The sequence below is a fragment of the Trichoderma evansii genome (assembly GCF_050947405.1).
Source record: "Trichoderma evansii strain SZMC 28006 chromosome Unknown GGI43scaffold_5, whole genome shotgun sequence".
Taxonomy (NCBI): Eukaryota; Fungi; Ascomycota; class Sordariomycetes; order Hypocreales; family Hypocreaceae; genus Trichoderma; species Trichoderma evansii.
This window is the reverse complement of record NW_028145201.1, coordinates 585,633-608,820: the sequence shown is the minus strand read 5'-3', so window position 1 is coordinate 608,820 and position 23,188 is coordinate 585,633. Positions and strand designations below refer to the sequence as shown.

Genomic DNA, 23,188 nt, shown 5'->3' with positions numbered 1-23,188 from the left:
TAATAAAATCTCCATATCAGAGACATTTTATTTAGTCAATCTAATGATAACGAACCCATCTTCTTTTTAAAAGCTATCTTAATTAAAATTCCATCTTCATCTGCATCAAATACAGGGTAAAATGTAACAAAAACACTAATCCATATTCGGCAAGGCGCAGGTATAGCAAGGATACGCCACATGCCCCACTAAAAAGTTCAATCGATATCGATTTCTCAAGTCCATCCAAATTTTACCACCCGCCCAAAAGTCGCTTTTGCCGTGCATCAGTATCAGTTACCACCACATCATGGCTGCCGCAACAACATTACCTGCCTTGTTGGCGTCATTAACGCAGTCGCTGTCCCTAGCGCAAGAAGGAACCTCAAAAATATCGACAATTGAGCACCCTAAAGATGGAATCTCACTCCTCGACGTCAAGAACGAGCTGCTGCTCTCATATCTCCAGAACCTGGTCTTCCTGATCCTCGTCAAGTTACGAAATGCAAAGTCTGATGAAAAAGACGAATCAAAAGAAAAGGACGAAGATTTAGACGAAGTGGTGCGATCGAAGCTCGTTGAGCTGCGCCTATACCTCGAGAAGGGAGCCCGACCGCTGGAGGAGAAACTGCGATTCTCCATCGACAGATTCCTACGAACGGCGGAAGATGCACAGCGACAAGAGAAGATGAAGGAGATTAAGGACAGTGCCAAGACTGGCTCCAGCACAGATGAATCAGGCTCAGACTCTGAGGAAGACAACGAAGATGAAAACGATTCCGAAGCCGAGGAGACCGGATTTTCTAGGCCACAGGCCAAGAAAGGAACTGCCTCTGCCGCTCCCAACATGGGCTCTCTTATCGACGAGGTCGCCCTTCGTCCCGCCAAGCGCGGCGAAGATAATGGCGCTCCTGCCGGTGTATATCGCCCGCCTCGTCGCGAGCGTCAAGTCATGGAGACGACGGAGACCCGTGAAAAGGCCGCTCGTCGCCCCATGCGCTCACACACTATGGAAGAATTCGTTGCTTCAGAGCTTTCATCCGCACCCATGGCCGAACCCAGCATCGGTACAACCATTGTCCAAGGCGGTCGCAGAATGAAGACGACTCAAGAACGCAAAGATGAGGCCGAGCGAACCGAGTACGAAGAAGCGAACTTCACTCGTCTCCCTCAGGAGAGCAAGAAGGAGCGCGCCAAGAAGGCTAAGCAAGCTGGCCGAAGCGGCCGGATGCAGTTCGGTGGCGAGGAGTGGCATAACCTTGGCGAGGGCATTGATCGCATTGATCGCCTGACGAAGCGAAAGGAGGGCGGTGCTGGTTCTGGTGTGAGAGCAATGCTGGAGAAGAGCCGGAAACGTGGAGCTGAGACAGAGGATGGACCAAGAGGGAGTGGACACCAGATAGGAGACAGATTCCACAAGAAGGCGAGGCTGTTGGAGATTGGGCGAGGAAGCAGAGGCAAGGGAAGGAAATAGATTTGAGATATCACTTTGTAATGGCGCAATATTTATGTGCGCATTCATATATGGCGTTTTTTGGTGTACAAAAGAGTTGTATAGAGGATTATGCCAAGATTGGTATGATAATTGCATTATATCCCTGCCTAACTATATTGTCCCTAAGTATTATACAATGAATGTCTTAAAAAATACAGATATTATCATGTCCGCTCAAATACGTCTCTCGTACAATTAATCTCATGCCATATACCTATGAACCCTTTTATATAGCCTCTGGCTGTTTGGGCTCATATTTTATAGCATCAGGTCTTATAGGCTCAGACTTTATAAACTCAGGTTTTTTAGCCTCTGGCTGTGCAGCCTCTGGTTGTACAGCCTCAGTTTTTATAGGCTCATTTTTTATAGCCTCGGGTTGTACAGGCACAGGTTGTACAGCCTCTGGCACTTTAGTCTCTGGTACTTTAGCTTCTGATTGTGCAGACTCAGTTTTTATAGCCTCGGGTTTTGTAGCCTCTGGCTGTACAGCCTCAGGCTTTTTGGGCTCAGGTTCTCTAAACAACTCCTTCTCTGTGCCCTTAGGACACAAGCTTTCCCATGATTCAACAGTTCCCTTATCGGTGGGAATGCCCTCATGTAGAAGAGCCGCGCCCTCTTTGCGTCGTTCCTCCAGCAGCATCCTCGATCTGCCGTGCCACCAGGTCTGGTTCCACTGCTCTTCTCGATGATACTTTTCCACAGAGTTATGGTGGATCATGACAGGAACGGTGCCGATACAGATTTCTGTGTAGAGCGGCATTGTCTCCCACTCATTTGGCAGACTTCCAGAGAGCCATGGAAGTTGTTGGTTACCAGGCAAGTCTAGTGGGAGGGGCAATCTATCGGTTTTAGGGATGCATTCAAACTTGCCCTGTTTGCCGACTTGAGGCTTCAATAGGCGGCTGTGACGAATGTACCTTGCATCAGTGAGGGCATTCGAAGTCTGATGACCGAGTAGAGACCAATAGTCTAGGGCGATGCCGAATTCGAAAGGCTTCTCAGGGAGATGCGTCTTGTTATACTTCTGATGAGTGAACTCTGGCTCCAGACGATCAATAACAGGGGCTTGTTGAACATCAGTTGGAGGAGGCTTAGATCCAGCTCGTCCCGGAACGACTTTGTCGAGCATGTCGTCCATTCCAGTTCGGTGATGTCGTCGCATAATTTCCCGGTAATACTCTTGCTCGCCAAACATCTCGACAAAGATACTCTGGTCGCTGCCATGGTAGCAGAAATCAGAAGCCCCTGTCTCGTCATCAAACGACGCTCCTTTGCGATTTTGGCACTCCTTCAACTTCTCTAGCGCCCGCTCAAGGACGCGACGCATCTCACCAATTGGACCAATAGTGTATCCCGAGTTGAGATAACGAGTGCGGAAGCTGGCCCACTGGTTGATTCCGATGAGAGTATCCGTATTGCCTCCGTAAATGTCATTTGGGAGCGGTGATTCAGGTACGGGATAGCAGGAGACAGAGTTGAGCAAGTTGGGCGCACATCGTTTTCCTGCTCCAAAGACAATTTTGGAGTTGATGGCTTCGTTGTTGTAGGCTCGACCCATTCGGTGGGCGACACGGGCGTTTTCTTCCTCAATAATGGCGTCGTAACGGGACAAGAGCACGTTGAACGGTAGCTGAAACCAGATATCATAGGCGTCAAGCATAAAAACAAGCTCATCATCAAAGCCAGGCTGGCTGCGGCGCACAGGGTCGTTGATGTAGTCCAAAGTTCGTGTAATCTTAGCAAAGTGCGAACCACCTCCCAAAAGTCCTTTGGCTTTGTCCGTGTCTTCCCAAGCAATAATCGTAGGGCTAGGATAGCCGAGAATCGTCATGGTAAGGAGTGTCTTGCAGAAATTGACATTGCTCTTTGTGGCTGGTAGCAGAATGTGTATCTTTCTATCCGTAGCCGGAGAGAGATTCGCCGTTGTATCATTCTGAATCTGATTCGCAGACGACTGAAAAATGCGACTTGTTGTCCATGGGTGCTTGAGGGCCTCTGAACTGGGCGGCCCGATATCGTGCTTCTCAATGAATAAGTATATATAGTAGGCATGCTGACCTCAAAGACGACTTACAGGAGTTATCACCAACAGCAAAAAAGTACTTAAAATGAAGGCGATTCCGACCAACGTCACAGGACGTCGGGCTCGGTTCAGTAATAAATTCAACAACATGGTTAAAGAATGTGAGAAGTAAACGAGTGTGGGAGATTTTAAGCTTATTCAAATCATAAAAGTGTGTGTCATAAAACAGTTTTTTAAAAGAGTGAAGTAGAGAAGCGCGCCGCAATTACCCCAGCTAGTGCTGGCGTTTACCCCTGACCAGAGCGATCTCAGCGTATTCTCTCTAAAAACGCCTTAAAGTCAAAGAAAGAAGAAAGGAGAAAAGGAAAAAGAAAAGAAGAAAAACTATACATGACATATTATGGCTTCATTATTGGAAAGACCCAAGTTGTCGGCGTTTCCAAATTGGTATCTAGCTGCATCTTAGGCGCTGGAGCCATGGAATCAGTAGCGCCGGGCTTGTTCAGCTATTCAGCCGCAAATTGCTGATCCTCCTTTCTAGGAACAAGACGTCAGCATCAGCAATAAGTCTATGGCAGCAGTCATTACAGCTATAAGGGGGCTTTGCAACTGATAATTGAAATAATAACTTTTGCGTGCCCGAACACATTCGCAAGCAGATGTCTATAAAATGCGGCAAAACTTTTTAATTTGTCGCTTCTAATTAGGATTCTGCAGTTGGTGTTAATTTTCACTCGTTCTAGCTCTTAGAGCGGAGACTGCCAAGCCAAATATTTCCACCTCTGTCACCGGTTGTTTTACGCGAGAGATGATAGTAGAAAACTTGACGAATAATGAACGAGAAATGCTCTGGCTGCCAAGAGAGAAGGATCCACGAATTTTAGCCTAAGCATAGAAGACGGGCGCTCAATGAGACTATATGTTTACGACATAGGCACATGTATTTACTTACATATGTTCATACTGGGGCACTGTTTGCCTCCTTTCTTGTTACTTTCACTTAGTTTGTATGGACTATTGGTATATTCTAGATAATATTCTAGCAAAAGCATTTTTCCTCAGAAAATTGTTGAACTTTGCTGGACCACGGCATATGTAAAACATGGTGCTACCCACAACAGCAATTAGGCAGTTCATTTACATCAACATTGTGTATATTCTGTTCATTAAACTTTATAGGTGTTGTATTATTCATAGATAAAAATTGCTACTAGTTTCCAAAGCCATATCTACATAATGCCCAAGATATCCTCACTGGTTGTTGAATGGCGAAACCATAGAGTGTATACTAGCTTCCCTCTAGCCCACCTCCGTTGCATATCATCATTAAACCGTAGGCTAGGCACAGTCCGGTATTATATCGGCCCTTTGCAGCTTATTTTGAACATACATAGCTGCATATGTATATAAAATGTCTATAAATAAGAATATAAATAAGCGCATGCTCTTTGGATCCTGAATACAGGCTGAGTCATGCTCTACTTACAAGGGGAGGGCTTTCAAAAAAGGGCCGTGTGATTAGCTTGGATCAAAAACCACAGGTATTTCCTATTAGAGCATGAGTACTAACTTATCTACCGGTGGGTCAGGAGTGCAGTGGTGAAAGGTGGATCGATCGGATTAGGGCGGATTAGATCGGAATATGGGAGTTGCCGGAATAAGGAAGATTGTCAACGTAGCAATCCGTAATTCGTAATCCGCAACATGCGAAGAGCAGTAAACAAGGTGCCCAGAATGAATTAGAAATCCCATGTGCGATAATGAGGAAAGGTCAACGTAGAGTCAGATTAACAAGCAAGATGAAAATATATATAAGGCCCGTTGTTTACCATCATCAACAAGATTTCTATATTCACCAACAACTACATACACTCGACCAGAAGTGATTACTTTAATAATATTTTCAAAATGGCAACTCAAGAGACAGCCAAAACACTGTACCTGGATGCAGATGGTATAAAATTTGCATACCGGCTCATTGGAAACTCTACTGCTGGAAGCCATTCGCCTCCGTTGCTCATGCTCAATCATGTTCGGGCAACAATTGATACGTGGGACCCTGAATTGATCAACAACTTTACGGAAACTGGCCGCCAAATCATAACATATGATTATGCTGGAATAGGACATAGCCAAGGCAACATCGCACCCTCAATCAGAGGCTTCGCCGTTAACTTGCTTGCATTTCTCAACGTCTTGTTGCCGTCTCTTCATACTCAGCAAGTTGACGTTCTGGGATTCTCCATGGGCGGCTACGTTGCTCAACAGCTTGCTCTCGACGCCCCTAATGTGGTTAATAAGCTGGTTCTCTCGGGTACTGGACCAAGCCTCGGAGCGGACCTTCAACGACCAATGAATGAGGTGCAATCCACTGTTTTTAACCCAACACCCGATGCTTCAATCATTCCAGCATTCTTTCCCCCTTTTACAACTGGTAACGAAGGTCTGGCTTGGCTTAATCGAAGTGTCAGCTCGCGACAGGGGGTTGCTGGAAAAAATGGAGAGCCTGCTATTGCATCATTTACATCTGGAGAGGACCTAGTCAAGCTTACTCAGGCGTATTTGACTTGGGATGCCGACCCAGTTCCCTATTCCTTGTTGCAAACGATACAGAAGGATGCTCTTGTCACCAGTGGAGACAACGATCTCATTGTTCCGACGCAAAACTCATTTGTCTTGGCTAGACAACTATCCCGAGCAAATTTTGTCATGTTTTCAAGCAGCGGTCACGGTCATCTATTCCAGTACGCCGGCTATTTCACCAAGGTAGTTGGGGAGTTTTTGGACGGCAAACTGCCGACCGTACCATTCTCAGCAGGATTGGTCCCACCGTTTGGAACATATGGAACCTATAATTAAGACTGGTTTGGATTTACTAAGACGGCACATCTGTATCTCTTTTGGATGTTTTGCTTCAGTGGAATACATCAATTTCACATAGACTACTTCCATTTTGCCTCTCTAAGCTACTTCCAGTTGCTTGAAACTTCTCTTTGATATTTATCATTGCTAATAATTAATTAAAAAAAATGCTATTCTATTATATCAATCTATTTAGTGGGTTCAATCCAATGGCTGTGAATAGGAAAAAGTCTATATTATTGTGAAGTGTTCGTATAGCTTTTTGGTAATACCGTCCTCTAAACATGGAGCGGAAATTATAAAATGCCCGTAACAATTCGTGCGTCAATCATTTGAGCATACAACGCTAAATATATTAGTTTTTAATTTGTTTTCTGCTACAAAGGTGAGAAACTTACAAGCTGCTTTCCACTTCTTGCCTATCACATTGAGAGCCTCCTTGATAGCAGCACATGAGGCTGCCTCGCTTAATTCACCAGTCCGGGAATACTCCCGTCCAAAAAATAGTGCCCCTCTATATATTGCTTCAACGCAGAAAGGAGTGATTTCGTCGGGATTGCAACCGCCTGAGTTTACAGCATTAGCTAGTTGAAGCATACCAGATGCAATATCACGTTTGAAGTCTTGAGAAATAAATTTCTCCGTGGCAGCAAATGGAAACTCGTCTATAGCATATCTTTCTTTATCGTGAAGAAGCAACCGGGCAATATCGGTAAGTTAGTGACGTGCTTTGAGATATATAGCATTTACATAGAGCTTACCTATAGCAGATAGTAGAGGGACTACACACTCCAATTCCACGAAAGCGGCCCTCCTCTATTGAAACGCTCGTCAGTGCAACGAGTGTGCTATCCAGCACTTTAACATCATTTTGCCAGAATGCCTCAGAAAAGGGAGGCTCATGTATACTACGAAAGACTCTTCCTAACAGGATCGCAGATTGCGCAGTCAAGGAGAAACGACCCATTGTGGTTGTTGGTGGCTCAAATAGTCTGCGTACTGGTGCATTTATCTCCCTCTAACTGGTGTAAGCAATGAAAACTTCTCTTCTCTTTTATGGGGTTATTCAACCTACATTCTCTTCCCATATCGTGTCGTCAATGGGCAGTATACTGTTACTACTTGGGTCTGTAGTAAGAAATGCTCTATCAGCACATCCTAGGTTTATAAAACTAAGCGTGGTTAGCTAGATAGAATACGTAGCAGAAAAATTGTTAACAAAGGGGGTAGAAAAAGAGGGGGAGAAATGACAAAGATGCACGTATACTAACCGATCTAAGACGAGAATAGCCCACCAGCTTCTTCGTCGCTCTTCTGATTCGGTAATGCTGAAGCCCTCTTCAGCATAGTGTTCCACAGCTTTATGGAGGCCTAATGCACTTCCATATCGTACGCAGTAGCCAACGGTGAGATATGCAGCCGGGTAAATAGCATGCCCAAGCTCAAATATGGCCATGAGGATAATAGCTTGCAGTACGCGCAACTCCAGACTACACGAGCTCTCCGCTTCTAGGAGGCTGTTTTTTATTGAGTAATAGGCTTTACATCGTGGTCCCTGTTTCGGAAGCCGATCTGCTAGTAGCTTCATTGTAGCAATAAGAAGTGTACTTGCTGGTCGTAGAGGACTCAGAGGATTTAATATCCTCTCAGTAAACTTCTTCTTTGATAAGAATGGCATCGATGGATGAATATTCAAAAAGTATGAGCGGACAAAATCTCTATCGGATGTAATATCTCCAACATAGGTTAGTAGTGAGTCTGTAAAATTTAGTTCCAGCTCTGGTAGTCGATTCATTGACCGCCGAAACAAGACAGAGTCGAGAAAGAATACTGCTTGGGAGCTTTCTTCGCTCTCTTGGGTAGCTTTCACAGGCGAAAAGGATGTGCCTTCCGCACTGGATACTGATACTGAGTCATCTCTTAACACATATATGCATTCTTTTCCATATCTAAAAGACAAAATGTCAAAAATTTGAGCTCAAATTTCACTTTCGCTTGAGCTGTTAAACTTACCGTACACACGCAGAGCAATGTGGCTTTCCCCGGTCACACCGTTTCTTTGATCGCTGGCACTGTGTACAGGACGGTTTCATACGAGGAATAACTATCCGACTCTCACTCTCTGTGTCCATGTTTGTGCTTTAATGATGAGTATTGTTGTTGCAAGCTTCTGGTTGCAATGTACCGACTTAATCGGGGTAGCTGTCTAAATCCAACAGAGAGGGCTTGCAGTTACTACTTGGAATGAGTTAGAGGGCTCGGAGTAAATTACGCAACATCTTACAACTTATAGCTGATAAATACTCCGTTGACTCCACCATAATAGAAACGTATTGTACCTGACGTAGCGAACATCGGCGCGCTAAATATAAATAGGCAGGTGGAATTGGTAAAAATACCTATAAAAGCTTCAAGTACCTCCCTGCCGCCATTGCAAAGAGTACTTTGTAGGCAACCATGCGCTGCGACGCTACACAACTGTAAATAAAGGTCGTAGTCCTATGGCGGAAACCTTTTGACAAAGCACCTTACGGCGCACTTCTAGTGATTGGCATGATTACTATGGACGTATTAGAGTGCCATTAATAATGGGAACAAAGACTTTTCAATAATATTTACGCGTGTTTGAAGAAACAAAAAATACTTTATACCTTAGATCTTAGCCGCAAGTCTAAAACTTTAAGTCAAATAAACGCATTTTGACGTAAAAGCTTCATTCCTCCCGCCAATAAGATACAACACGTTGAGACATACATCTTACAGTACAGAGCGTTGTAGAAAGGACTAGGCATCACCTCGCTGAGTACATTGCAACGCTGTGCTAGCAAAACTAGTAAGCCGGTATGTTCCCATTGCACATAAAATGATCATTTCACATATACTGCTAGTAGTTTCGTCCTAGTTGATTGGTAATAACTGATTAGTATTCAACGCAAGCCCTGGTCACTTTAGCCACGAATCTACAATTCTCACCTTTCCGTACACAAGCCTAATACTAGGTACTAGGTCAGCCTTTCTAGAACACATTCAGTCGGGATAGTCGGAGTGGGGCCGACTTGAGAGCCAGGATTCACAGTGATTACTGTAACTGCATGAGGAAAGGGTTATAATCGCCATTCCGCAAGCGAGTTGGGGACTTGCCGCAATACTAAAACTCCGTCGATAATTTTCACAAGATATTTACTCTATCTTGACTTCGGCCCGATAACTCGGAGTATTTTGAAGTGTATACCTCAAACACCAACTCACAGATTACTTGCCAGACTAATAGCCCCTCAAGGTGAGTATATGAAATTTACTAACAACCTATGGAAACTTGAAATGTATCAGGTATCAGCACCAAATCTCTAAGATAAAACGATATAAAATAGGAGGATATACCAGTATTTTCTTCCAAGTCGGGCTATAACTAACTAATGATAAAGGTATAACGTATCACGCTTAAGCCAGACCGACAACGCCAAATCTCAGATAACATTCGTCCGTCTTCAGCTTCTGCGCACTCTCCCCTGAAAGAAGTTCGTCAATGTCCCAGCTCGCCCAAACAAACCGACCGTGTAAGAGTTTCGCCTCTGAACTGGCAGCCCAGACGGCAAACTGACCAGGGAGATTCTCTGCAACAGACTAAAGTTAATACACGTATACTAGTGGCAAGAAAGGCTGCAGATTCTGTTTGCATACCATCGTCCCAGTTGATTCCACTTGTCTCGTCATATCCAGCATTTCTTGCTGCATCGGTGAGAATCTGTCCGGGGTTAAAGCTCACAATCTGCATGTCTTCAACTGTAACGTGAAGGGCGACCTGTTGGAGGAAAAATGCGGCGGAATTCTTAGTTAAGCCGTAACTAGGAAGGAGTCTGGATGGTTCGTTAAAGTAGTGGACCACGGCGCTTGAGACATTGATAAGATATTTCTGACGGGTATAATATTAGCTTGATACGGTTTTCAATAATTCTAGAAATGGATTTAAGGGAAATGAATCAGGTAGTTCATTGTGCCATCTTACTTTCTTGCTATTGGGCTGGCTATGAAGCCGCTCCGTGAAATAAATCGTGGAGCGGACATTCATGGCGAAATCTTGCCACACTTTGGTAGTTCCTCGTTCTAATATCGGCCCAGGACCGCCTTGGGTCGCAGCATTGAGCACCAATGTGTCAACGATTATACCCTCTTTTGTTAGATCGTCCCAGAGAGCCCCAGAAGACTGCAGATCAGAAATATCACATTGCTTCCCAAGAAGGGTAGTGTTACGTCCTTGACTTTTGACAATATCGGACAATCTGATAATAGCATCGTCAATCACAGAAGTGCGGCGTCCGATGATGATGATCCGAGATGCAGCAGCAGCAATGAAGGCTCTACATATGGCAAATCCGATGCCCAGTCCGCCTCCAGTTACGAGTATTGTTCTACCTGCTTGAGATAGCTCAGTCCGCTCAGGAGAAATCGTGGGGTAGGGCTTTTTGTGCGAGGTTTTGGTAGGAATTATGAGCATTTTGGCGATGTTGGGTTCAGTGCACGCACTTCAATTGAAGATGATATCCAGGCGGTCCAGAGAGTACAATTCAGATGATTTCTGTTTATATTATTCGAAATCTGGTACTGTTGGGTATAAGCCTCTATTATATAAATTTAATATCTCAGGAAGCTCTTTCACCGTCCTCTATGTAACATTCTGGCTCGAGTTGATTGCATTCATATTCGTCATAGTGGCAATAAGGCGGAAAGTCGCCCGCTGCTTACAATTACTACATTGACAGATATTTTTCTTCTATAGGGATAATATTACGATGTGTTGTACACAAGATGAATCTCACAATTCGCGAGCCGAGTTCTCTATGCGGAACCTCATCCGCTGTGTAAGGCGATGGCTGCGGCTTCAGTGGGGACTGTCTGCGGAGCTCACTCCGCCAACTCCACCACCGATCTTAGTGAACCGTACTCCAGCAAACACCCTCGCCCTTTCAACACTTACGGCTCGTTAATAAGCCACTGTTTACACCAATAATGCCAGACAGCAATATACAATCGCCTCCGCAGCGCTCGGCATGTATTGCATGTGCCAAGGCCAAGAGACGATGTACCAAGAATCTGCCGGCATGTCGACGCTGCTCACAGAGGAGTCTGAGTTGTCGGTATCCGCCACTCAAGATGACAATCGAGCTGCCTAATGATTTTGAAGACATGCCAACGCCAACCAACAACGGCGGTTTCGCTGCGGTAGAGATACCGCAGCCTTCTCAAGAATTATGGAGCTTCAGTGGTCTCGTTAATAATATGAACACGCATTGTCAACCGCCGGTCTGGTTCTTACTACCCGAGTCGTGGGCGATTGTTCATCAACCAGATCCATACCGGCAACCTTGCTCCTTAAGCAGTGGTCTCCTGGACTCTACGGGAAGCATCCTCTCCTGGCTGCAACAGTGGATAAATGAATGTTCATGTCCCTTCATTCATACCCATCTGTATAGAGACGACATGCCCAACTGCATGCAGAATGCCTTTACCGCTACTGCAGCATACTTTGCCAGGACCGCGGCGAACAAAGGACTAATTCTTCGTATTATCGAAGGCCACTGCAATGCGCTCCTTGATCAGCCTGAAGTTGGTCTGGATGATGATGGGGACACAATTGCTTCCAGCACGTTTCATCACCTGGCGCGGACCCAGGCCCTACTAATATATCAAATCATTCGTTTATTTGACGGCGACATTCGATCAAGAGCCCAGGCGGAGAATAGCATGGACATTCTCTTTTCATGGGCTGACCAATTGTGGGAGAGTGCTAGCAAGGATGCGAAATCAGCCATTTATGAAAAGGCCTCCATGAATTCCTCAGTGACTGCCGATAGAGGCGGTGTATCAGGCTCAAACGCATTTCGCGTCGACGGGAGCTTCGCGGCGCTTTGGCGCGCGTGGTACGTTGCCGAGTCAATCCGGCGGACATACGTGGCCATTATCTTTATTCAAGGCATGTACCAAACATTGAAACAGGGTTGGGCATTTTGCCCTGGCGGCGTCAACTTTACAGTGACAAATGGCCTGTGGGATGCCCTATCTGCGCATACGTGGTGGGGGCTGTTTGTTCAAGATACGTCTCCTCCCGCGCAAAGCTTGCAGCTGGAGAGGCTGTTACATGAGAATGAGCCAGCAGAGGTTGATATGTTTGTACAGCCTCTGCTTGTTGCCTCTTATGGACACGAAAGAGTGGATCAGTGGATAGCTCAACAATCGTAGATAGTGAGCAAGAGAATGGTGTTAATAACGAGATGTAAGTGGCGTGTGCATTCTGATTAAGTAGTCATCATACTTACTATAATGGGAAGACAAGCAGATGAGACACTCTTCCGAATACGCGTCTTCCTTTTCCCGGCTGATCTTTCTTTTGTTCATGCGGTAGGAACCGTGAATTTGTTGCGTCTCCGTATCTATCAACAAGCTCTATAAATCTGCAGATAGATGATAGAGACTTTCGTCGGGCAAATTTTCGTTCCATGTTGGGTTTGAAATATTGTGGCGGCCATGGCCACCCTTTCACCACAAAGTTAATCGCGTCGATCGCTTGTTGATGCTATTGTGGCGGCGTATAGCGGGCTTGTCGTGAGAATCCTGTCCACAAAACGAGCCCTTTAAAGATTCGAGACGGGTCGTAATACTATATCAGATTTAAGACCAAGCGACATATATCGCGACCTAATATAATCCTCAGCGGCAAAGTAACTGCGGCTTTTGGATTGACTGTTTTCATTGCCCCACTAATACCGCTGAAAATGCCAATAACATGAGCTTTGCCAAGGTACATATATAGTCACACAAGATTCTAAAATCAGGCTCCGTGGTATTATTTATGTTACATCGGGCTCTGTTATACTTTGGTACATTCCGTATTTATATAGCCACTATATCGCTTAAACTTCGTTCTATCACATTCTCCACTCTCAACCTCAATTGCCGTTTACAATGGCATCTGTGAGTACTCTGGCCAAGCAAGCAGAGGAAGATCTAGTAGCTGGCTAACAAATAAAAACAAAGCTGAGCCCTCCGTTCGAAAAAAACGTATTTCAGACACATCAAACAAACAGCACTTTGATTTCGAATAAAGAAGCAGAAGATGTCGTAATCTCTACGCTGACGCCGTCTTCAGACGGTACATCGACCACGGGAAGGTTACTGCTTCCTGCATCACGCCGGTCTCTTGAAGATAAAATATATCACATCGTGCCCATCACTACCTATCCCGCTACCAATCTTGTGGTGGATGAACTCAGCGTTAACAAGTTGAATAATATCCATGATTGGCTCTGGCTTGCTGGACGTCCTGGAGCCCCACGATCGCTGGGTTACCAACAATCATCGTCGCGTGAAATTTTTATCGACGAGAGGGCAGATATGCACCTTGTTTGGATCCCTGGACGAATGTTTCTGAAACCAATTCCTCGATATTTATTGGATTACGATTTTTGGACGCGATATATCATTAGCGAAGATACTCACAAGTCTGCACTTGGCTTCTTGAGCTCTTATGTCGCCTTAATTCAGCACGAGAGCGACTTTCGCATCGCCAAAGAGAAATATTTGATTCCAGATTATGTGAAATGGGAAGCATGGGTCAAATTTGTGGACCAGTTTCTCAAAGCTGGAGACTGGGAGACTCAGGTCAACAAGCGCTACCATTACGGCGAGCTTCGACTATCGCGATTGAACAAGGTCTGTTGGATACATGGCCACATCCGAGGATACAGGTTTCCATACCAAACATATGGAGAAGTGCTTTCCATGAATATGGCGCCAATTGGAGCGGCCACAGTATATATTGCAGTGGTGTTAACCGCCATGCAGGTTGGGCTAGCCACTCCTCAGCTGGCGAATAACAGTGCGTTCCAACGAGCATCTTATGGATTTACAGTATTTTCTATAATTGCTCCGGCAGGTTTAACAATGGCGGTTGTTATTGTTATTTTGTTTTTGTTTGTCTACAATTGGCGAGCTGCAATGAAAGCTAGGCAGCGGGAGCCTGAAAAGCAACCCGACCCTGAAAGGCAGCCGGGCGTTGAAAAGCGACATTAGCAGCAGATGTAGCGGCAGATATATGTTGCTTATTTTAGTTAAAGACTACTAGTAATTATACAACTGTAATATTTCTGAAGCTGGATGTTATCAAACTAAGAGAGCTAATGGTATTCCTTTTCACACCGCGTCTGGGTTGTAAATGGCCTTCCCTGGTCCTACGGTTGACAAACCTTGCATTATTTTGCGCATGGGCGGAGCCAAGTTTGTGGTCTAAAGATGTCTCGACAACTCTAGCTTATTGTTACATTGAGTACCACTTTTGTCACAGTTTCACCATTTATTTGGCTGGGTATCAAGCCCCTTTCGATCTCTGGAATGAGACATTGCGGGGACAGGTGATGGGCAAGACCAGTTCGAATGATCCAAGTATATGATGAATGTGGCAAGTGAGAATGCTAGCAAGTTCAGTTTTTTTAATTTCTCCGCGGCAGTGATAGTTTCTTGTTTTTCGCCGCTTCGCCTTGGTGGAGCTGTCGACACGTATCAACCTAGAATAGGTTGGATTCTATAATAAATTGACTTATTATACGGCGTTCAGCACAGCTCTCAGGGTAAATAACGCTGAAAAAGTAAACTACAACAAATAAAGTTAATATGGCTTACCCTCTTATGTACGCATAATATTGAAACTTGTAGGTTTTCCTTCGGGGTCCGGTATTACTTTCATAACAATTACTCCTTCAAATATTTCTAAATAATCTACTGATCCATGCTTTCTTTGCAGCCTTTGAGGCTTGAGCGATGGAAGACTCTGGCTGCAGCTGGTCAAAGCCATGGTAGCCTCCCTGCCATATGTGAAGCTCAGCAGACACACCAGCCTCCCACAACTTGGATGCATAAGCAACAGCCTCGTCCCGGAAAACCTCACATTCTCCAGCATCAATAAATGTAGGTGGTAGATCTTTTAGATTTGTTGCCCGAGCCGGTGCTATTAGTTCGGTGACATGATGGCTCCCTCTCATATTTCTGCCGATAACGAGATCCCATGCCTGACGGTTCATTTTCCCGCACCAAACTGTCCCATGTTCAAACTGTTTCGCTGATACCGTATTATCACGGTCGTCTAATATGGGACACACCAGCATCTGGGCACGAATTGGGGGCGACTGTTGTTGCCGAGCAAGAAGCACCGAAGCGGCAGCGAGCGGCCCACCGCCCGAGCAGCCATACACCAAGAGCTGGTCAGGATTGATACCCAACTCAGACGCATGCTTGGATACCCATACAAGCCCATTATAGCAATCGTCCAGGCCTGCTGGGGCTTGGTACTCCGGTGCTAAACGGTACTCAACCGATGAATACGCCATCGATGTCGCCAAAGTAGCTGATCGCCTCGGCGAGGCCCATGAACCTGTTTCCTGAAACTTGGCCGCCGCTATGGATATGATATAGAGCTGGCCTTTTGGTGCTGATTGATGTTGTAGACGAAAAGACAGATAGTATAACGGTATTATCTGCAGTAGTAACGGAGTGCTCCACGTGAACAAGGTGCGGATATTGAGCTATAATAGCAGCGGCAGTAAAAACTGAGCCATATTTACGTGCTAATTGGACGTCTAAATCGTCTGCTAAACCGAGGAGCTCTTTAGGATGTTTAAGGTTCGGGTCAAAAGGGGGGCGTAGAACGTCTAACGATTCCGCCTGGGTATCTGATGTTGTTGGAAAGGTTTGAGACATTGTTTATCAGTTGCCCAAGCAAAATATTTTCTTTATATTGACTTTAGGTGTTCTGGTGGAATATTGAAGACATTGCAACCTCGACCTCTTTATATGAAATTGAATGACCAGGCTAGCTACATCTTTTGGGCCTCGATTAGCTTCACACCGCTTATACATTAGAACCCGATCTTTTACCCTGGCAAGAGCCATAATGATTGAGAGGAAGGTTAGCCAAGATGTGGACTCTAATCTTTCTTGGGGTAGATTTCAACAAGCAAAAATGCCACATTTAACCTAATCCGAGAAAGAGAGCATCAAAGAGCGGGAATACTGTAAGACCGGTCCCTTTCAACCAGGCAATGATAATATCTAGTAAATGCCTAGACCAGTATAGGCAGATGTCAAGTCTAAAATGATATTGCCGAGAAAGAACAATAGACTATATGTAGTCTGAGCTGAGTCTCAGCTCTCAGATGGTTACAGCGCAGTAAACCACTAAAATACCCCACTAATCCGCTGTACTCCACTTAATCTACAAAGACCGTTAATGGAAATAATTTGGCACGATACCCTTGACCTGCAGCCATGCATTGTCCAACGCCTCCACAACGTCCTGTGGCAGAGGACCTTTTTCCAAATCCAGAAGATTCTCCTCAAGCTGCTCAAGTGAGCTTGCACCGATAACGATCTTATCCCCCTTTTCTCTATTCATTTGACTGTGGTGTGAGAGCCATCTAAAGGCACACTCAGCTTCGATGAGACTATGCTTTTTGATAACGGGTCGGACGATATCCAAAGCATCAAAATATAATTCATTCCAGTATCTCCCTCGAGAAAGCTTTCCCAGGCTCCGGCCCGGATCGAATCTCGATCCAGCCTCGTGCTCATCCTCCCGCATGTCCCTGCGATATCGAGCGGTAAGAAACCCCCTGCTAGCGGCTGGAAGGTGTAGAGTGCAATGCCGTAATGACGGAGGCACAGCAATAACTCCGGCTCGATAGCTGGATGTAATGCGTTGTAGATACCCTGGTAAACGGACGGTTTGACCCAGCTGTTTCGTTCACATATTTCCATTATTTTGGCTACCTCCCAAGACATGTAATTGCTAATCCCTAAGCGCAAGAAGTATTTTTCTTTATGCAGGTTGTTAACCTCTCGTAAGGATGCTGGGCGCGTTATTCTCTCTTTCCGACACGCCATTGACACAGCACCATTGCAACTCTATAGCTCCGTTTTAACCTTTGCACCAACTAAGAGCATTACCCGGAAAAGTTTCGACAGATATCGCGCCAAATGGATCTCTCATGCACCGAATGTCGATTCTCAATGGAGCTCATGTTTACAAACACTTGAAGGCCATAATAGCGAACTCTCTTGTGTTGCCTTTTCCTCTGATGGTAATCTCGCATCCAGTGATAACAATGGCATTATCAAGATATGGGATCCTACATCTGGCGTTTGTCTGAAGACCCTTATGGATGATGTATCGGATATATCTATTGGTGTTGTCAATTCACTATTTTTTTTTTTCGGAGAGGACAAGCTTGCTTACCAAACAACGGGCATCGTCGCCGTGTGGGACATATCTCAAGGTGTTCGTTTACAAAAGTTAAATATTTGGGAGCTCATTGATTTCATGGCAAAAGATTCCACCTCTTCGGTGGTTTTTACAGGTGAACATAAACTTATGTTCGCAGGTAAGGACTTGCTTGGAGTTCGCATATTAGAACTAGGGCACGCATATGAGGTACAACCGTATCCGTATTTTGAGAACCGACCAATAATCTTGTCAACTGATGGTCAATTCATTGCATGTGTGGTTGACTACAAAATAAGGGTTATTAACATGAGTTCCGAGCCATTTGAGAAGGAATACCGTCAAGTAGCAATCTCTAAGGATGGCAGTATGTTTGCAGCTATATTAAAGTATAAGACAGGCATTGAAATTTGGAACGCGCAGCTGGGCAATTATTTACAAGTATACAGTCAAAACTTTCCTTCAATATACTCGATAGCCTTGTCAGAGAATGGCGAAAGGTTTATAATAGGCTCAGAGAAGGATGTAGTCGAGGTATGGGAGTCTCGTACCGGTCGATTGCTGAAAGAGCTGCAACCAGTTCTGGGGGTTTTCCTAGAGACAGCTGTGTCCTTGGATGGTGAACAAGTTGCTTGGGCAGGTGGTATCTTGCAAAACGAAACCAGGCTCTATACCGAAAACTTGTGTACGGGCGCTCGCCAAGAATTTAGTTTTGATCCCGTTTACAGTTTTGACTTTTCTCAAAATGGAAAGAGGCTTGCAGCTGTCAATTTCAGATGGGAAGGGGTTATTTGGGATGTGGAGACAGGTGCCTGTTTGAGGAAGTTCAGCTGTGAGAATGAAAATATGGCGTCGACATGGCGCCTAAATACAAGTTTCATCAACTTTGATTTTACTAAGGCCGTCGACTCACCGGCGCAAAGAAAATGGGAGGACTGTTTAACCAAATACTACATCAGTCCCGACGGCGCTTGGCTTATGAGGTATGGTAAGAAGCTATTATGGATACTGCCGGAATATCGGCCAAGAGACGCAGTTGCATCAGGGCCAATTATTGCAATTGGGCGAGCATCAGGCCGCCCATTTGTTATTGGACTTTCAGATAATGGCCTTTACGTAATATTCTTTTGCTAATGAATAAAGCGAAATATTATTCAGTATCCCAGTTTCATTATCCAGCACCCCGTCCATGATTTGACAAGGCAGTCAGCACACGTATAAAAATAATATTTAAAGCAGTAAAGACAGTAGAGATGGTAGAGATGGTAGAGATAACTGGAGTGCTGGATAAAAAAACTGAGATGCTGAATAATATTTCTTTAAATAAATAATGTTTTATATTTATTTATTTATTTATTTAAATACTCTAGGACTCGCCTAAATTTAAAAACACATATACTGCAATATCACTGTTAGAACACATGTAAAAGTTTGTAACACCCAAGCTACATGTAGTACGCCGTTACATACATGTATATTGTCCTTACCTATCTACCTTGATTCAGGTTATCGTGACACATTATTCTTATTCGCTATTACAATAAGTTACAACGTATTAAGTGTAAGTGTAAGCAATTTAATATCATACTATCATAATTTAAATGATGCGATCGTGTCCACGAATATAGCCGCCAAATAATGCAGAGGGCAATATCTATTCTTGCATAGTTGACTAAGTAAGCAAATCTTATTAGACAACCATCTTATAACAGGGGTCTTCGCTAGGAGTGGGGAACAATCCTCAATCCAATTCTCTCACGAGCTTGCAGGAATTGACATCAAGCTTGCCTTTAGAAACTCACAGCTCATCCTTAGACTTCTTATAATCATGACTAATCCCCGCGACTACACTGTTGGTTGGATATGTGCGATACATACCGAGTATGTTGCTGCCCAAGCCTTTCTTGATGAAAACCATGAGGGGCCTGATTATGTATCCCCCAATGATAACAACGACTATACGCTTGGTAAGGTCGGAAATCATAACATAGTTATCGCCGTGCTTCCAAACAGTGAATACGGGCTTTCATCTGCAGCGGGCGTCGCAAGAGATATGCTACATAGCTTTCCCAACCTCAGAATCGGTCTGCTAGTAGGAATCGGCGGCGGTGCACCAAGTCGAAGGCATGATATCCGACTTGGTGATGTTGTGGTAGGCGTTTCCAATAATAGTGGAAAAAGCGCTGTATTTCAGTATGACTTTGGAAAGGCCGTGCAAGGTCAAGAGTTTCTCGAGACTGGATTTTTGTACCAGCCACCACCGATTTTACGAACAGCTGTTAATGGACTTATGGCGCAATATGACATTGAAGGAAATCAATTGAGTGAGGCAGTCAATAGCGTCTTGGATAAGAAACCAAGACTGCGAAAGAAAGGCTACTCACGACCTGAAGCAACTACTGATAGGCTCTACCAGTCACAATTTGTTCATCCTGATAACGAGGTGGGCTGTGCCGAAACCTGTGGTGATGATCCTTTAAAATTTATTAAGCGGCCTAAACGGGACGAAGGTGATAATCCGGCGATCCATTATGGCATGATAGCTTCAGCAAATACCCTTATGAAGGATGCTTTAGTTCGAGATGAGCTTATAAGAAAGAGGGACGTGCTCTGCTTTGAAATGGAGGCTGCTGGATTAATGAACCATTTCCCGTGCCTAGCCATTCGCGGTATCTGCGATTATTCAGACTCGCATAAGAATAAAGAGTGGCAGGGCTATTCAGCAATGGTAGCCGCAGCATATGCAAAAGATCTTCTCCTTCGAATATCTCCAACCAGGGTTGAAGCTGAGAAGAAGATCAGCGAAGACTTGGCCAATAGTAAGTGAGCCAAGTTTAATGATTCTCATATCGATTCTAACATTTCAAAGTCCAGAAAGATCTCTTCGACGTGCAGCAAGTGTCAAACGATATTAGGACCAATGTACATGCAATGAGAGCGGGCAGCCAAATCGCAAGCATCGAGCGCTGGCTTTCGCCTTCCGACCCATCTATTAACATTATTAATGCCAAGAAATCTCGACATCCTGGAACTGGGACATGGTTTCTCGACAGCGATGCGTTTTGTGAATGGAAACTTGGCTCGCGTCGGCATTTGTGGCTTTACGGTATGCCAGGCTGTGGCAAGACTATCCTCAGCGCTACGATTTTTGACCACCTTGCCCAGCTGGATGATTGTGTAATTCTCACCTTCTTTTTCGATTTCACCGATACTAAGAAGCAGAAAGTGAGTGATTTGTTGCGCTCACTTGCATTCCAACTCTATAGCTCCCATCCAGAGTCTCAAAAGGACCTCGATGACTTATTCGCATCTTCCGACAACGCCCGTAGGCAGCCAGATATGTATACGTTATCTGAATGTATTAAGAATATGATGCGACCTGCCAAAAGAATTTTCATTTTATTAGATGCCCTAGATGAATGTTTAGAAGGAAGAGAGTTGTTGCAATGGATAAAGGAGCTTATGCTAGCCTTCACAAATGTTCAAGTTATAGCTACTGGTCGGCCTGAACACTATTTACAGCAAAATCTTCTTGTTTTGTTGGGAGAAGAAAACTGTCTCCCTCTCAATGAAGAGTCAGTAGACAATGATATTCGCTCATATATCAAGGCCAGACTCGAGGAAGGCCAAGAGTTTAAGAGGTGGGCCAATTTTCCAGATGTGCTGGAACAGATAAGAGTTGCAGTCAGCAGCAAATCCAATGGGATGTGAGTTATTAATATCATAGAAACAGATGATTCCGTACATGCTGATACCGGAATTCATAGGTTTAGGTGGGCAGCTTGCCAACTGGATAGTCTCCGGGAGTGTCTAGATCGCGAGACACTGCAGGATGCGCTTCAATCTTTGCCTGAGGATTTGAATGCGACATACGCTCGAATTCTTCAGAGCATCCCCAAAGAACGTAAAAAGAAGACAATCCGTCTGCTTCAGTTCCTTGTCTTCTCCGAGCGGCCATTAACGCTGGAGGAGGCCGTGGATATAATCGCAGTTCGCCATAACGAAGGTCTATTCGAGGCACAGGACCGACTTCCGTGCCCCGAAGAAATTACTGGATATTGTTCCAGCCTTGTATCTCTTATACAACCCTCGAAACCGACCGCAGTACTCAAGCTACAGCTGGCACATTTCTCAGTGAAAGAGTACCTCCTGATTCATGATTCTCCGGATTTTATTTACCCCAATCCCAGAGTTACTATTACGAAAACTTGTTTAGCATATCTTGCAACCATACCGCATGCTAGCATTGCTACTATAAAGAGACAATTTCCATTGGCACAATATGCCGCACAAATCTGGATGGACCATGCGAAGATTGCAGAAAAATCGGAAGCGGTTCTTGAAATAATTATAGCATTTTTGCTAAACGAGAGGCGATTTCGTAACTCTATTCATCTATTTAATCCCGATGGTCTTGTCTATCGTCGTAGTGGAAAGGTCCCAGCCTCGCCACTTTATTATGCATGCCTCACTGGCCTTGGAACGACTGCACAGAGGCTTTTATTGATGGGCGCAGATCCAAATGATCCAGGCGGTCACCAGCGCTATCCCCTCACAGCTGCTTCAAGAAATGGTCATCAAGAGATTGTCCAGCTGCTGCTAGATAATTATGCCAACGTTAATGCCAAAGGCGGCTTATATGGCGTTCCGCTCAATGCCGCTTCTCAAGGTGGTCATGAAGAGATTGTCCAGCTACTTATAGATAACGGTGCTGATATTGATGCCAGACATATATTATTCGGCTCTGTACTCACAAGTGCTGCAGCAGCAGGCCGCCAGAACATGGTTCAACTGCTGCTGGACAATGGTGCCCATATTAATGCCAAGGGTGGCTACGATGGATTTGCGCTCGGAGCTGCTTCAAGATACGGCCACCAGAAGATTGTTCAGCTACTACTCGATAACGGTGCCGATGTAAACGCTGAAGGTGGCGAGTACGGTTTTGCGCTCCAAGCCGCTGCAGTAAAAGGCCACCGAGAGATTGTTGAGTTGCTATTGAATAGAGGCGCCGATATCAATGCCAAAGGTGGCTACTACGGCTTTGCGCTAGAAGCCGCCGTAGCAGAAGGGCACCAAGAGACTGTCAAGCTGCTATTGGAGAGAGGTGCTGATATAGGAGACCATTTTGGAGATGCATTCCAAGCTGCTTTGAAAAGCGATAGCTGGGAGACTGCCCTGTTGCTTTTTGATGGAGGAGTTGCACATTAATGTAACCTGACTATTACTCTAGGATTTTCTGGAGATGCTCTTTCTGAATTAAACTTTTGCCAGACTCAATCGTTCAGCCGCTTACCCGGTATGTAGTATAAGCCATAGCTTTTTAACAAAGAAACGCGACGACCCAATGGGAAGACTTGTTTTGCATGTGGCTGTTGTGGCTGTTCTGGTGCATGATGTTTCACTCATATGCAGTCTACTAAAACAATCCTCGACTTACTTTCAGGTGGGGCATCAAGCGCACACTTGTATCCAATCAAAAAACTGCCCATCGTCCTTCACAGCGATTTTGTCCACCCTCAAGGCTAGACGAGCTCTCTAAAGTGGCTAGTGCCCCTCATTTCTG

At 44.9% G+C, this 23,188-nt stretch overlaps 10 protein-coding genes across 10 annotated transcripts; 5 read left to right on the top strand and 5 right to left on the bottom strand.

Moving 5' to 3' along the window:
• Positions 1-203: 203 nt before the first annotated feature.
• GGI43DRAFT_399540 (small subunit rRNA maturation protein LCP5) lies at positions 204-1,601 on the top strand. The gene has a single exon (XM_083205354.1). It carries the CDS (start codon positions 290-292, stop codon positions 1,451-1,453), a length of 1,164 nt encoding a protein of 387 aa, XP_083062596.1. The 5' UTR covers positions 204-289; the 3' UTR covers positions 1,454-1,601.
• GGI43DRAFT_309957 (glycosyltransferase domain-containing protein) lies at positions 1,577-3,823 on the bottom strand. Its single transcript, XM_083201676.1, has 2 exons — positions 3,549-3,823; positions 1,577-3,494 (listed from the first exon to the last, which is right to left on the bottom strand). Exons 1-2 carry the CDS (start codon positions 3,645-3,647, stop codon positions 1,701-1,703), a joined length of 1,893 nt encoding a protein of 630 aa, XP_083062595.1. The 5' UTR covers positions 3,648-3,823; the 3' UTR covers positions 1,577-1,700.
• A 1,582-nt stretch (positions 3,824-5,405) lies between these two features.
• GGI43DRAFT_381748 (Alpha/Beta hydrolase protein) lies at positions 5,406-6,356 on the top strand (the record flags this gene model as incomplete). Its single annotated transcript, XM_083203160.1, has 1 exon — positions 5,406-6,356. One exon carries the CDS (start codon positions 5,406-5,408, stop codon positions 6,354-6,356), a length of 951 nt encoding a protein of 316 aa, XP_083062594.1.
• Positions 6,357-6,473: 117 nt separating this feature from the next.
• GGI43DRAFT_399537 (transcription factor domain-containing protein) lies at positions 6,474-8,596 on the bottom strand. The gene is made up of 6 exons (XM_083205353.1): positions 8,373-8,596; positions 7,631-8,308; positions 7,435-7,531; positions 7,121-7,377; positions 6,758-7,065; positions 6,474-6,705 (listed from the first exon to the last, which is right to left on the bottom strand). Exons 1-6 carry the CDS (start codon positions 8,489-8,491, stop codon positions 6,656-6,658), a joined length of 1,509 nt encoding a protein of 502 aa, XP_083062593.1. The 5' UTR covers positions 8,492-8,596; the 3' UTR covers positions 6,474-6,655.
• Positions 8,597-9,800: 1,204 nt separating this feature from the next.
• On the bottom strand, positions 9,801-10,854 carry GGI43DRAFT_381746 (uncharacterized protein; the record flags this gene model as incomplete). The annotated part of the gene is made up of 3 exons (XM_083203159.1): positions 9,801-9,973; positions 10,041-10,272; positions 10,366-10,854. 3 exons carry the CDS (start codon positions 10,852-10,854, stop codon positions 9,801-9,803), a joined length of 894 nt encoding a protein of 297 aa, XP_083062592.1.
• Positions 10,855-10,963: 109 nt separating this feature from the next.
• GGI43DRAFT_399532 (Zn(II)2Cys6 transcription factor domain-containing protein) lies at positions 10,964-13,194 on the top strand. The gene is made up of 2 exons (XM_083205352.1): positions 10,964-12,630; positions 12,686-13,194. The coding sequence occupies exon 1, from the start codon at positions 11,367-11,369 to the stop codon at positions 12,594-12,596; it is 1,230 nt and encodes a 409-aa protein (XP_083062591.1). The 5' UTR covers positions 10,964-11,366; the 3' UTR covers positions 12,597-12,630; positions 12,686-13,194.
• A 67-nt stretch (positions 13,195-13,261) lies between these two features.
• Positions 13,262-14,844, top strand: GGI43DRAFT_399530 (uncharacterized protein). Its single transcript, XM_083205351.1, has 2 exons — positions 13,262-13,328; positions 13,392-14,844. The coding sequence occupies exons 1-2, from the start codon at positions 13,320-13,322 to the stop codon at positions 14,424-14,426; spliced, it is 1,044 nt and encodes a 347-aa protein (XP_083062590.1). The 5' UTR covers positions 13,262-13,319; the 3' UTR covers positions 14,427-14,844.
• Positions 14,845-15,109: 265 nt separating this feature from the next.
• Positions 15,110-16,106, bottom strand: GGI43DRAFT_381743 (alpha/beta hydrolase; the record flags this gene model as incomplete). The annotated part of the gene is made up of 2 exons (XM_083203158.1): positions 15,110-15,804; positions 15,971-16,106. The coding sequence occupies 2 exons, from the start codon at positions 16,104-16,106 to the stop codon at positions 15,110-15,112; spliced, it is 831 nt and encodes a 276-aa protein (XP_083062589.1).
• Positions 16,107-16,689: 583 nt separating this feature from the next.
• Positions 16,690-17,948, bottom strand: GGI43DRAFT_399528 (uncharacterized protein). The gene has a single exon (XM_083205350.1). It carries the CDS (start codon positions 17,286-17,288, stop codon positions 16,797-16,799), a length of 492 nt encoding a protein of 163 aa, XP_083062588.1. The 5' UTR covers positions 17,289-17,948; the 3' UTR covers positions 16,690-16,796.
• Positions 17,949-19,382: 1,434 nt separating this feature from the next.
• Positions 19,383-23,000, top strand: GGI43DRAFT_432684 (uncharacterized protein). Its single transcript, XM_083209623.1, has 3 exons — positions 19,383-20,444; positions 20,495-21,332; positions 21,393-23,000. Exons 1-3 carry the CDS (start codon positions 19,454-19,456, stop codon positions 22,831-22,833), a joined length of 3,270 nt encoding a protein of 1,089 aa, XP_083062587.1. The 5' UTR covers positions 19,383-19,453; the 3' UTR covers positions 22,834-23,000.
• Positions 23,001-23,188: the final 188 nt, after the last annotated feature.